The sequence below is a fragment of the Dipodomys merriami genome, unplaced genomic scaffold, assembly GCF_024711535.1.
Source record: "Dipodomys merriami isolate MVZ:Mamm:240054 unplaced genomic scaffold, mDipMer1.0.p SCAF_45, whole genome shotgun sequence".
Taxonomy (NCBI): Eukaryota; Metazoa; Chordata; class Mammalia; order Rodentia; family Heteromyidae; genus Dipodomys; species Dipodomys merriami.
The window spans coordinates 5,648,159-5,662,249 of NW_027206013.1; the positions used below are offsets into that span (position 1 = coordinate 5,648,159).

A 14,091-nucleotide genomic window follows, 5' to 3' on the forward strand; every position below is an offset into this window, starting at 1 on the left:
AAGTCACAAGCAATTTGTTTGTTTTGTTTTGTCTGTTGTGGGGCCTGAACTCTGAGCCTGGGCACTGTTCCTCAGCTCTTCAGCTCAAGGCTAGCGTTCTACCACTGGAGCCGCAGCGCCCCTTCCAGCTTTTTCTGCTTATGTGGTGCTGAGGAATCAAACCCAGGGCCTCATGCATGCAAGGCAAGCACCTAACACTGAGCCACACTTTCCCAGCCCCAACAAATTTGTTTCTTTTGTCCATCTTGGGGCTTGAACTCTGGGTCTGGGCGCTGTCCCTCAGCTCTTCAGTTCAAGGATAGCATTCTACCACTTGAGCCACAGCAACACTCCGGTTTTCTGGTAGTTTATTGGAGATGAGAGTTTCACAGACTTTCCTGCTCGGGCTGGCTTTGAACTGTGATCCTCAGATCTCAGCCTCCTGAGTAGCTAGGATCATAGGCATAAGCCACCACTGCTCAGTTCACAAACACCTTCACAAGGCAAACTGCTATTATTATGGACTATAATGTTTGTGAATTCTAAGAGCTTTGACAATGCAACTATTTCTTCCACATCGGGTGATACATACATTTCTTTTCTTTTGTTTAGTGTAAGCTATTCCCTTTTTCCCTCTCATTCCCTCCCAATTTGTCACATTGTATAGTAACAAGATAATGCCCACTCACCATGGGAAAAAGAAAAGAAAAAAAAAGTTTGGCAAGGGGAGTGGAAAGGAGGCACAACTAACTACTGAAAAATCATTCAACAGAAACCTGACCAATTAAATTTTATATATGAGAAACAGTTTCTGAATACAAAGCCCAAGTCCAGAAATTCTACAGCAGCCATATTCATTTATTACAATTAGTACCAGAGTACCAATTCTGTATATTAGTCCTTTTGTTATTGGTTGTTTCTTTATTTTTCTGAAACAGTCTGTTCAAAGCTGGCCTTGAACTCTTGGGTTCAAACAAGCCCCCTGTGTCAGCCTTTCTGGTAGCTCAGACTACAGTACAGGTACATGCCACTACACCCTGTATTTTAGTCTTGAACTCTGACATACCAATATAACATTGAGCTATATATGCATCATTTCCCTATATAATGTCAATAGTATTTTCTCTACCAGGATTTTACCTATCTTTTACCTACTTTACCTACCTGCTATGATAGGTAAAATCACTTTACTTCATGAAGAAAAATGAAAAGGAAGACATTTCAGTAAATTAATAGAACATTTAGTCATTTGACTCCTTATATAAACTCAGAAAAAGGAAATGGAACTAAGTACAAACTATAGACCCCCTTCTAATCTGAATAATTTTTTTGTTTTTAGTCATGGGGCTTGAACTCAGGGCCTGAGTCCTGTTCCTGAGCTCTTTCACTGAAGGCTATTGCTCTACCACTTTGGGTCACATTGCTGCCGGGTGCTGGTGGCTCACACCTGTAATCCTGGCTACTCAGGAACTGTGATCTGAGGATCACAGTTCAAAGCTAGCCTGGGCAGGAAAGTCCGTGAGACCCTTATCTCCAATTAAGCACCAGAAAACCAGAAGTGGCACTGTAGCTCAAGTGATAGAGTGCTTGCCTTGAGCTGAAGAACTAAGGGACAGTGCCCAGGCCCAGAATTCAAGTCCCACAACCAACAAAACAACAACAAAAAAGACAGAGTCACAGTGCCACTTCTAGTTTTCTGGTGATTAATTGGAGGTAAGAGATTTTCAGAACTTCCTGCCATAGCTGGCTTCAAACTGTGATCCTCAGTTGTCAACCTCCTGACTAGCTAGGATTAGAAGCATGAGCCACCAGCACCTGACTCTAAATAGCTTTTAGACAAGCACATAATTTTTTTCTTGTCCTGGGCGGCTTGAACTCTGGGCCTGGGCTCTGTCCCTGACCTTCTTTAGTTCAAGGCTAGCACTCTACCACTTGAGGCACAGCACTACTCCTAGCTTTTTCTTTGTAATTGGAAATAAGTCTTAGGGACCTTACTGCCCAGGCTGGCTTCAAATCGTGATTCTCAGATCTCAGCCTCTTGAGTAGCTGGGATTTCAGGCATAAGTCACCAGCACCTGGCTATAAGCACATAACATTGAATAGTCTAATTCTACACATAAGTAACTCTTTATTTTCTTATTAACTTAACCTTTGAGGAAGGGAGACAATCATTCCAAAAGACACATAAGTCCAGAACAAAGACATACCTTGGGGTCCACAACATTCACATAGACATCTTGATAAGGTCTAAGCCGAAATACTTGGGTCACAGTCTGGTCCACACTGATAGTTTCTAAAACATAAAAATCTGAATCAGATATAATTCTGAAGAAGCAGGTTAATATATTCTTTTCTTTTTATGCCAGCTCTTGAGCTTGAACTCAAGGGTCTAGGTACTATTTCTGAACTTTTGTGCTCAAGGCTAGCATTCTACCACTTGAGCCATATATCCACTCAGGCTTTTTTGATTAAATATATTCTAATCTATAAATATGTAGATATTCAACAAGCAGCACGATTATTTGCTACAGCAATTTATGTTCCCTGGGAAGTAGAGCTGAGGCTCAAGTAGTAGAGTACCAGCCTTGAATGAAAAAACAAAGCCAGAGCATGAGGTCCAGAGTGCAAGCCCCACTACTCACACAATAAATAAATAAATAAATAAATAATAAAGAGGATTCGCTGGGTACCAGTGGCTCACGCATGTAATCCTAGCTACTCAGGAGGCTGAGATCTGAGGATTATGGTTGGAAACCAGCCTGGGCAGGAGAAGTCTATGAGACTCTTATCTCAAATTGACCACCTGAAAACCAGAAGTGATGCTGTGGCTCAGGTGGTAGAACACTCGCCTTGAGCTGAAGAGCTCAGGGACAGCACCCAGGCCTGGAGTTCAAGTCCCCCAACCAACAGAAAAAAAAAAAAAAAAGAGTTTCAGAGAAGAGACAGAGGTAAAGTGGTACCTTTCTGTAAATCTTCCTTAAGGGACTTGACTTGCAAAAGCAGAGGGCTGCAAAAGAAAGCAACAGATGTGGGAAGCTATAAACAGCAGTTCCTCAGCTCCCTTCCACTCCCCTCCCAGGGCAAAGAGACCAGTAGGGACACATTGTAATATGTAGCACTTCTAAGGAGAATACTTCCTTAGAAACAAAGAAACAGCACTTGCACTGAAAGGAAATGGAGAAAATGGATAATGTTAAAAACAGAAATAATGAACCACTTTAAAAAAAAACTGCATTGGTTTATCAAGTCCCAGGAGGCCTGAGAGTCATTAAAGCAAAAAGCTATCCTGCCTTCCAGGCTTCTCACAAATAGCCCTTAGAAGCAGCAGACTGCCCCAGCCCCTTTTGACTAGTGAGATACTCACCTGTACTCATCATTGGGGTGAGCAATCTCCACAATGTCTCCAAGCTTGATGTGAGGAAATACTTTGGGATTCACAACTAGCTCATCATCTGAAAGACAATTTGGTGATCTCAGGAAGAAAACAGAGGCCTAAGGTACAGCATGTACTCAGTATGGATAAGGCACTGAGTTTAATCCCCAATACACACATATTCCAAAAAGGAAAACTTATAAAGTGAAAAATATACTCATTTGAATGACAGGTACACACTCCTTATCCAATCAGGTTAGGATCACTTCTTTATCTCACAGATCAGGTCCCATTTTTCCTTTTTTTTTTTTTTTTTGGGTCCGGACGTGGGGCCTGAACTCTGGGCCTGGGCACTGTCCCTCAGCTCTTCAGCTCAAGGCTAGCGCTCTACCACTTGAGCCACAGCGCCACTCCGGCTTTTTTCTTTTTGCTTATGTGGTGCTGAGGAATCGAACCCAGGACCTCAGGCATGCAAGGCAAGCGCTCTACCACTGAGCCATCTTCCCAGCCCCTTTCCTTTATAATTTATCAATTTAAAAAATGTTCAGCATGGATGACAATATTGTCAGACACCTTGTACTCATATACTATTTTGTAGAATGAGAACTTCTTTATATAACTACTTAAAGATATAATAATAAGAAATGTAAAAAAAAATGTTCAGCAGTACTGAGGTTTAAATTCAGTGTAGCCCATCTGCTAAGCAGGCACACTATTACTTGAACCATGTTCCCAATGTGTTTTTCCTTCTGCTTTATTTTTTCAGAGAGGTTCTTGTATTTATCCAAGCCTCAGACTCCAATCTTCCCACCTACAGTCTTCCACGTAGCAAGGGCCAGAGTGTGTGTGTGTGTGTGTGTGTGTGTGTGTGTGTGTGTGTGTGTGTGTGTGTGTGTGTGTGTGTGTGTGTGTGTGTGTGTGTGTGTGTGTGTGTGTGTGTGTGTGTGTGTGTGTGTGTATTGATGTGTTGGTGTGTGTGCTAGTCCTGGGGCTTGAACTCAGGGAGGGCCTGGGCATTGCCCCTGAGCTTTTATGCTCAAGGCACTCTATTACTTGAGCCATAGCTCTGCTGCTGACATTTTTAAAGGTTAAATGGAGATAAGTATCACACTAACTTTCCCTGCCAGGCTGGACTTGAACTCATATCTCAGCCTCCTGAGTAGCTAGGATTTTTTTTTTTTTTTTTTTTTTTTTTTTTTTGTCTGTCGTGGGGCTTGAACTCTGGGCTTGGGCACTGTCCCTGTGCTCTTCAGCTCAAGGCAAGCACTCTAGCACTTGAGCCACAGAGCCACTTCCCGTTTTCTAGTGGTTTATTGGAGATAAGAGTCTTGAGGATTTTCCTGCCTGGGCTGGCTTTGAACCATGATCCTCAGATCTCAGCCTCCTAAGTAACCAGGATTACAGGCGTGAGCCACCGGCGCCCAGCTGTAGCTAGGATTTTATAGACATGAGCCACCAGTACTGGCATGACCCAATTTTTAAGTGGAATGAGGGTCTAACTTTTTGCCTTCCAATTTCCTCCTTTTTCATAGCTGATTTTATAGGTTTGAACCACAATCCCATGCTTAATTCATTTTTATTATTATTAGTGCAGTTTTGATTTTTTGTTCCTGCTTTTCCTTTTTTTTTTTTTTTTTTCCCAATGCAAGATGGAACCCAGAGCCTTGTACATACATACACTGGCCTACACTCTCAGTCCAAGGTTCCATTTTGAATCTAGGATTTACATAGACATGGAGGAGGTGTAACTTCATGGTAGCACACTTAGCTAGCATGTGTGAGGCCCTGGGTTCAATGCCCAGCACTAGGGGTAAAAATAGTATATGCATAGGAATCTAGTGCTAAGCTAGGGAGTATATGAGTCACACAGAGTCCAGGGACCTCTGTTTCATAACATATGCCATTCTACTGTCACACTGCTGCCAGGGAAAAAGTAGCCCACAATCTATGAGAAATATGTCTCTGGGACAGTCCTTTACTCTCTCAAATATCATCAATCTGGAACTAACCAGCACCAAACAGCCTGGGTCCCAAATATAGCACCATCTCCTACATTTATACAGTGTTGAAAGAGTTCCCCCAAATACTATCTTCCTGTGACCCTCACAATATGTTTAGAGCTAACAGGAGTGAAGAAATAACCTGGAATATAAACTGGTTCACTTAAAGGTAGTGAGCTATTAGCAGTACAACCAAGACTAATTACTAGTTACCAGGTTCTACTTCTACCTAAAGCTCACCACCTCTCACACGCGATTAAAAAAAAAAAAAAAAACAAAGCCAGCCAGGAGCTGGTGGCTGACATCTGTAATCCTACTTACCTAGGAGGCAGAGATCTAAGGATTGCAGTTCAAAGCCAGCCCAGGATAGGAAAATTCTTTAGATTCTGGGTACTCAGGGACAGCACCCAGGCCCTGAGTTTAAGCCCCACAACTGACCAAAAAGAAAACAAAATCAGTAAAGTTAAGGTTTGGGTTAATTCCAATTTTGATTTGGTACAGTATTTCCCTGACAGTTTTAGGCAAAAATCTCTGTGAAGCTCCCCACCCTTAACTTCTATCATCTAATATTTTTTGTTGTTTTCTTTTTCTTTTTTCTTTTGCCAGTCCTGGGGCTTGAACTCAGAGCCTGGACTGTCCTTGAACTTATTTTGCTCAATGCTAGCACTCTATCACTTGAGCCTCAGCACCACTTCGGGCTTTTTCTGTTTATGTGCTACTGAGGAATTGAACCCAGGACTTCATGCATGCTAGGAAAACACTCTACCACTAAACCACATTCCCAATCCTCCAATAGGTTTTCAATTATTTTTTCTTGCATGTTTGTCTTATTAAACTGAAAACTCCTTAGGGACAAAGGACCTTGTCATACTCATGATCTTTAAGTTCAATATAAATTTAATAAATATTTACTGGTTGCGCATTTTTATAATTTATAATGCTAGGCATATCACTTACCTACATCTGCCTTGTCTAAATGACAGCCTGGGCTTCAATACATCATATACACATAAACAAAATGTATCCTTTGTCTGATTCCTTCTGCCCAGGTTATTTGTTTCTTTTATACTTCAAAATGTTTAGTTAACACTAACAGCATACAGAATACACATCTTAGCAGAAATTATGTTTCCAATGTAGCACCTACCTGGTATATCTTTGTCTTGGTAATTATAATGGCTACATTTATTGAACAGGAACCTGTTACTTCGCTACATTCTATATACATATGATCTTACTGGGACTTACAACATCCTCTGGTACAGAAACTACCATTTTCTCTTTTTGCAAGTCCTTGCCCTCTAGAGCCTTATGCATATATATAAAAGAGGAACGGGCTTGGAATGTAGCTCAGTGGTAGAATGCTTGCCTTGCATGCATGAGGCCCTGGGTTCAATTCCTCAGCACCACATAAACAATAAAAGCCGGAAGTGGTGCTTGGCTCAAGTGGTAGAGTGCTAGCCTTGAGCTGAAGAGATGAGGGATAACACCCAGGCCCAGAGTTCAGGCCCCACAACTGACAAAAATTAAAAAAACAAACAAACAGGAACGAATGCATACTAGGCTATAAATCAAGAGTCCAGGGTATAGAACTCTGGTGGATTGCTTGCCTTGCATGCAGATGGCCCTAGATTTGATCCCCAGAACTGAGGAAAAACAATAAAATTAAATGCAAACTAAAAAATACTGTGTTCTTAATTCCAATTGCCGAAGTAAATTTTGTTACTGTTGTTGTTTTTAGGGGGTTTTGTGTGTTTATGTGTGCGCCTGTTCTGGGGCTTCAACTCAGAGCCTGTCTGGGTGCTGTCTCTGAGCTTTTTTGCTTAAGGCTAGTGCTCTACCACTTGAGCAACACCTCTATTTCTGGCTTTCTGGTGGTTAATTGGAGCTAGCAGTCTCACAGATTTTCCTACCCAGACTGGCATCAAACCATGATTCTCAAATTCCCAGCCTCCTGCATACCTAGGGCTAGTAAATAAGGCTTATAAGATAGAAGAGAGAATGAGAGATATTAATGGTAGAACACTTGCCTATCATTAATGAAGCCCTGGAGTTAGACTGCCTTCACTATTAATATATATATGACATATATATATATATATGTATACACACACACATACACAAGCCAGGAACTAGTGGCTCATACCTATCATTGTAGCTACTCAGGAGGCTGAGATCTGAGAGTCAAAGCCAAAAAATCTTGGAGACTCTTAACTCCAATTGACCAGAAAAAAATAAAAATAAAAATAAGTGGGGGTGTGGCCCAAGTGGTAGACCACCAGCTTTGAGCAGAAAAACCCAAGTGAGAACACAAGGCCCAGAGTTCAAGCCCAGTATTGTGTGCATGGGTAGACACACATGCACACACACACACATGCACACACACACATACACACACAAAGACAAAGACAAAGGGAAACTATTGAGAGGCAAAGATCAAAGGAATTGTTTGAGGCCAGCAGAGGCAACAAGAAGTTGAGACTCCGTTTCAAAAAATAGCTGACTGAGGGGCTGGGGAGTTGGCTCAGTGGTAGAGTGTTTGCCTTGCATGCATGAGGCCCTGGGTTCAATTCCTCAGCACCACATAAGCAGAAAAAAGCTGGAAGTGGCACTGTGGCTCAAGTGGTAGGGCGCTAGCCTTGAGCTGAAGAGCTGAGGGACAGTGCCCAGGCCCAGAGTTCAGCCCCCAAAACCGACAAAAAAAAAAAAAAAGCTGACTGGATTGTTGCATGACTATTATCCCAGCAATGGAGGAAGCACAATGGCTGGCTGGGATGTGGTACTATGGTTCAAATGGTAGAGTGCTAGCCTTGAACTGAAGTGCTGAGGGACAGCGCCCAGGCCCAGAGTTCAAGCCCTACAACCCACCAAAAAAAAAAAAAAAAAGAAGTATCATTTTAGTTTCTTTTATCCAACTACTGCAAGATAGAATTTTACATACATAATACAAATACAAATAAGTGAAAGGTAGTAAACTGAAAAGATTCACAGTATTTTTTTTTTTGGTCAGTCATGGGACCTGAACTGAGCCTAGACATTCTTCAGCTCAAGATGAGTGCTCTACCACTTAAGCCACAGTGCCACTTTCAATTTTCTGGTAGTAAATTGGAGATAAGAGTCTGGGGAGGAAAAGGGAGCTGGGAAGGTGGCTCAGTGGTAGAGTGTTTGCCTTGTATCCATGAGGCCCTGGGTTCAATTACTCAGCACTACATAAGCAGAAGAGAAAAGCCAGAAGTGGTGCTGTGGCTCAAGTGGTAGACCACTAGCATTGAGCTGAAGAGCTGAGGGACAGCACCCAGGCCGAGAGTTCAGGCCCCACGACCGCCAAAAAAAAGTCTTATGGACTTTCCTTGCTGGGACTGGCTTTGAACCGTTATCCTCAGATCTCAACCTCCTGAGTAGCTAGGATTATAGGCATGAGTCACTGGCACCCATCTTCACAGTATTCTTTAGAAGTTAGAACACAGGGGCTAGGAAGGCAGCTCAGTGGTAGAGTGCTTGCCTTGTATGCATGAGGCCCTGGGTTCAATTCCTCAGCAACACATAAGCAGAAAAAGCTAGAAGTGGGGCTAAGTGGTAGAGAGCTAGCCTTCAGCTGAAGAGCTGAGGGACAGCACCCAGGCCCAGAGTTCAGGGCCCATGACCAAAGGAAAAAAAAAATAGAAGTTAGAACACAAAGCCAGGGGTGGTACAACACAGATGAAAATAAGACAGAAGGCTTGTTTGAAGACAGCCTGGGCTACATAGTGAGTTCCAGATCAGTCAGACTAGGTTCAAAAACAAAAAAACAAGAAAACTAAAAGAAAGGAGGAAGGATTCTAAATGCAAATCCCTCACCCCTATTGGAAATTAAATTGAGTGTGTGCCCCCCTGTGTGTCTGTGTCTGTGTGTGTGTGAGAGAGAGAGAGAGAGAGAGAGGCTCTCTCTCTCTCTCTCTCTCATGTGTGTGCACGTGTGCGCCAGTACTGGCACTTGAACACAGGACCTAGTCATTGTCTCTTCATTTTTGGTCAAGGATGATGGTCTACCACTTGAGCTACAGCTCCACTCCCAGCTTTCTGGTAGTTAACTGGAAATAAAACGCTCACATACGTTCCTGCCCAGGCTGGCTTCAAACCAAAATCCTCAAATCCCAACCTCCTGAGCAGCTAGGAATACAGTTGTGAGTCACCAGCACCCAGCTTTGAACCCAAGATCTTGTGCATGTGAGTCAAGCCCTTTACCAGTTGTGTTCCACCTGAATACAAATGCTTACAGAATGGCACTGCGCTCTCAGATTCTTAACATTCTCCTTACTGTTGTATTATAGTGACTGGTTCACTTAAACTACCTGTCTAGCTTCTGTTATCACAAGTTGGTGTGACATTTTCAAAGCACTGGGCACATCAGAATTTCAATCAGCCTGCATAACCCACAAAGACCAGTCTATACTGACCACTTCCTCCGAAGCCCTTCTTGTGGATGACAAGTTTGTAAACCTTTGTGGTTCTCATCTTGTCCTATGGTTCCAGCCTTCAGCTGTTCCAATCTCGGAGCAAAGAAGTCATCTTGCCGCCCTGCCATTGAAACATAAACAAAAAAGGCCGGGAATGTCACAATGTATTGCAATTGCTCTTGGATTTTAGGCCACTGAATATACTGATGTCACTCAGCTGACAGGTGGCGCCAACCCTAGGATGAAATCAGGCCTCAGATGCCAAAGTCAAGAGGAAGAACACATAGAATCTAAGAACTAGGGCAGATTTGGGCCAGAGTCTGGTCAAACATAAGAAAGTATAGTCTTTCGTGCACCATCGCTAAAACTAAGACTTGCAGTAAATGAGGCGCTCATTACCTTGTCCCCGCCTACATCAATAATACCCAAACGAGATCTTAGAAGAGGTTAGTCCAGTCCATCTGTTGGATGAGGAAAATGAAAACCACTACTAGGGACTTACCCAAGGTCACTCAGAAAAATGAGAAACACTTCCACAATTCACGTTTCACTCACAATATTCCTGACCAGGCCAATACAAATAGGGAAGAAGGGATGGGGCACCTTTGTGGAACCTCCCATCTGTACCAACCATCAAAGGACCCTCTGGCCTCTACTTCGCCGCTTGAGGCACAGAGAGGGAGAGAGACTTGTCCAAGGTCACACAGTGGATTAGGAACAATCAGGACTCGAACTTGAACCCACGACCCCTTTTCCTCAAACAACATCTCCCTCCCCCCAACCCCCACCCCATACACACACATATACACACACACTCAACCTCAATCCCGGGCAGGCAGCTCCACTCACCCGCAGCTCTAGAGCCTCTTCGCGTCTCAGGCCGGGCCCCGAGGGCCGGACCCTCGCCAGGGACCGAGCTCCTCCTCTGGACTCCCCAGCTAAGACTCCACGGCCCGCGCAGCTTCCGCCCCTGAGCTCGAGGCGCCGGCAGGCCAGCCCCGGACACAGAGCGTTCACCTGAGAGCCCGCGCCGCTCCCGTGGCTCCACCCCCTGACACGCCCCCTTCCCGCCCCCACGACATTCCCCCCCCCCCCCACCTCCCCCGCCGCTCTAGCCGAACCTCCGCTTCGTCTCAGTGGCCGCGCTACTTCCTCATCCGGGACTCGCGTCAGGGGCGGGGAGTCAAGCCGGGTCTCTGGATCTGGCCATCTCTCGGCATTTCCCGCCTCCCCGAAGAGGAAATCCGGAAATGTATTCCAGATCCATAACCTAGTGTCTTGTATCCTAAAGATCTGGGGCGATCTTAGAGAGCTCTCTTTCAGTTTAATCGAGCTTAGTGACTTCAGACTGGCCCAGAGTGACTACTAGTCAATGCAAAAAGAAAGTTTCTGGGAGAACTTTTGCAATGTGCAAAGATCTGAGGACCTGAAACTTGCTGTGTTGGCTCCTGCCAGGAAGGATCATCAGTCCACCTGGCAGGTCTTTGCAAACCCCGACCCTCCCCGCCCCACCCCCCAAAAAAGATGTTACGCTCCTCTATTTATTATTCACAAGAGCTACCAGGATTTCAGACATCTGTAGGGTAACCCTGCTATATGGTAGGTACCTGGCTATTTCACTGCTGAGAAACCAAGCCTGAGGAATTACATGTAGGAGGTAGTACAGACAGATCAAGACTTTATCTCATCTAGTTTAACGTGCAATAAATATTCAGGGTTGGCTGGGCCAAGCTCCCATTTGTTGGGACATCTTTTTACAAGAAGAAAGCCAGAGGGGCTGAGAAGGTGGCTCAGTGGTAGAGTGCTTGCCTTGCATGCATGATGCCCTCGGTTCGATTCCTCAGGGTTCGATTCCTCAGGACCACATAAGCAGAAAAAGCCAGAAGTGGAGCTGTGCTTTACGTGGTAGAGTGCTATCCTTGAGCTGAAGAGCTGAGGGACAGGGCCAAGGCCCAGAGTTCAGACCCCCCCCACACACACACACACACAAAGGTGTCTCAGACTTTCCTTCCCTCTCTCCATTGCTGGCTTCAAACCTTGATTTTGAGTTCTCAGCCTTCTGAGTAGCTAGGGTTAAAGGTGTGAGCCACCTATACCAGATGACAATTGTCATAAAAAACTAATACTACTAATTTCTGGCAATAGAGGTATAGTTCAGTAGTAGAGTGTTTTAAAAGCACATAAGAGGTCTACAGGCCTAGCAGAATAAAAAGCAAAGTGTAATATAAATGGAGAAAATCACGAATATTATTAGCTGACTCCAAAAACAAACAAACAAACAAACATGATATTCATTAGGAAATTGGCTCCCTTCTTACCTCTAAGGGATTAAATGACATGTAGAATGCTTCTTTTGGACCCTATTGTGAGAAGTGCATATTTAAAAGCAGGCCTAGACGAAGGATGAGGCAGGTCACAGCACTTTTTGTTTCTTCAACCTTTTATCAATGTCTGTTCATTATATATAGTCACAGTACCCAACATTAGAAGGAAATAAATGTTAAACCAGGGGGCTTGGAATGTGGCTTAGTGTGCATGAAGCCCTGGGTTCGATTCCTGAGTACCACATAAATAGAAAAAGCCAGAAGTGGTGCTATGGCTCAAATAGTAGACTGCTAGCCTTGAGCAAAAGCAGCTCAGGGACAGTGCCCAGGCCCTGAGTGCAACCCCACAACAGACAAAAAAAAGGTTAACCCCTTAGAGAAATAAGGATGTCTAGAGAACGTGATCCACTGGTCGAAAATGATACAGAAAAGTGTAAACAATAGAAATCTGTTGCTTTGTGGAACTGTGGAAATCTCAACTGAGGCCAAAAAAAGTGTGTGTGTGTGTGTGTGTGTGTGTGTGTGTGTGTGTGTACATGGGCCTAGCTAGAGACGTTATTCCCCCCAAAAAGTTAAAACAGATAAAACAAATTCTGAGCTGCAGGGGCGGGGCTAAGAGAGCCGCAACTAACAAGGGGCGGGCGAGGGGGGGGGGAGTCGAAGGCGGGAAAGGGCCGCCCTTTTTTGGAGTGCGCACGCGCACTGCGGGGGCGGGATTTGGGCAAGTCCGCATGGCTGGCTGAGGTCCCGGATGAGGAAGTGTGGGCGGACCATAGAGACGGTGAAGTGTCTGCGGCCCGGAGCGCCCCTAAACCTGGGGCGCTGCAGGTTCAGGTTAGTCTTGGCCGCGGCGGGGCTGCGTTTGCCGAGGCCAAGCTGGAGGGACAGGCCCGGGCTACGGAGCAGGCCTCAGGGTAAGACGCTGGGGGCCGGGAGGCTTCACGAGGAGCCGTCCTTCCCTAGAAGGGCCTGAGGGGACCCTCCGCTGGGCGGTTCGGGCTAAAGAAGGATCCCGGGACAACCCCCCCCCCCGCCCCCGTCCTCGGGATGCAGAAGGGGACGGAGGCTGCGATGTGGGCGACAGATGAGCCGGAGAGAGAAAAAGAGAGAGGAGAGGCTCCCCACTTCCCTGGGAGAAAACAGCTTCTCCGAGTCATGCCTCCGACGGGGGAGGGGAGGACCCCCAACTTCTTTCCTCAGGGAGGACGATGCTTCTAAATCGTCGGCGTACGCCTCTCCAGGTCTCCTTTCTGTGTGGCAACGGAGGGAGACCTACTCGGTGCCCAAAGCGGGACTGTGACCCTAATCTAAGGAGGGGTAACCCCGAAACGAGACTATCCCCCCCCTCCCGGCTAACGCCATCCAGGTGGAGGGGGCCACTCGCTACTGATCCTAACTAAAAGTGACGATGGGGAAATCTTCCTTTCCCGTAAGAAACTTTACCCACTTTTCAACCCCAGGATATAAAGATCTTGTAAATGCAGTTCGAAATCAAGTCGTTTGCCCCTTTCCCCAATCATCTCTATAGAGGGAGCCTTGCTTGTCCGCTTCCCGATGTGTAACGAGTTCCTTATTCCTCTCACTATTTATGAGAGGATGGCTTTTGGAGTGTGAGATCGACGACCCTGTGTCTCCTACTTCAAATCGTTGTGACCTTGACTCATTGCCTAGATTCTGTCAGTCTCATCTCTAATTTGAACAGTGCCCCCACCCCCACCCCCGATTGTCAGGAGGGCTAAGGGAGATTCTGTGCAAATGCTTAATACATAGAATACAATTGACACATATTAAGAAAACTAGTATCTTGCACCGAGAAGCAGAGGTTTGCATGCATGGCCCCCCCTTCTCTCTCCATGAGTTTTCAACCCTTTACACCGATTTAAAAAAAGACTTCCTCCACCCCAGGATGGAGAAAAAGATACTTTAAAAAAAAAAAATGACTCTCCTCTTAGGTCCTTCATACTCCCCACATTAACAAA

General features: G+C 45.1%; 2 protein-coding genes across 11 annotated transcripts in view; one reads left to right on the forward strand and one right to left on the reverse strand.

Moving 5' to 3' along the window:
• Depdc5 (DEP domain containing 5, GATOR1 subcomplex subunit) overlaps positions 1-10,776 on the reverse strand; it is a 136,470-nt gene extending 125,694 nt beyond the window's left edge. For all 7 annotated transcript variants that reach the window (XM_069994470.1, XM_069994469.1, XM_069994468.1 and 4 more), the window contains exons 1-5: positions 10,638-10,776; positions 9,789-9,909; positions 3,344-3,431; positions 2,940-2,986; positions 2,187-2,272 (exon numbers count right to left, since the gene is read on the reverse strand). In XM_069994470.1, coding sequence (XP_069850571.1) covers positions 2,187-2,272; positions 2,940-2,986; positions 3,344-3,431; positions 9,789-9,846 — 279 coding nt within the window. In that variant the 5' untranslated portion in view covers positions 9,847-9,909; positions 10,638-10,776. The remainder of the gene's footprint in view (positions 1-2,186; positions 2,273-2,939; positions 2,987-3,343; positions 3,432-9,788; positions 9,910-10,637) is intronic.
• Positions 10,777-12,899: 2,123 nt separating this feature from the next.
• The window catches only part of Prr14l (proline rich 14 like), a 55,834-nt gene continuing 54,642 nt past the window's right edge, over positions 12,900-14,091 (forward strand). For all 4 annotated transcript variants that reach the window (XM_069994472.1, XM_069994474.1, XM_069994476.1 and 1 more), the window contains exon 1: positions 12,900-13,026. The gene's annotated coding sequence lies outside the window, so the exon portion shown is untranslated. The remainder of the gene's footprint in view (positions 13,027-14,091) is intronic.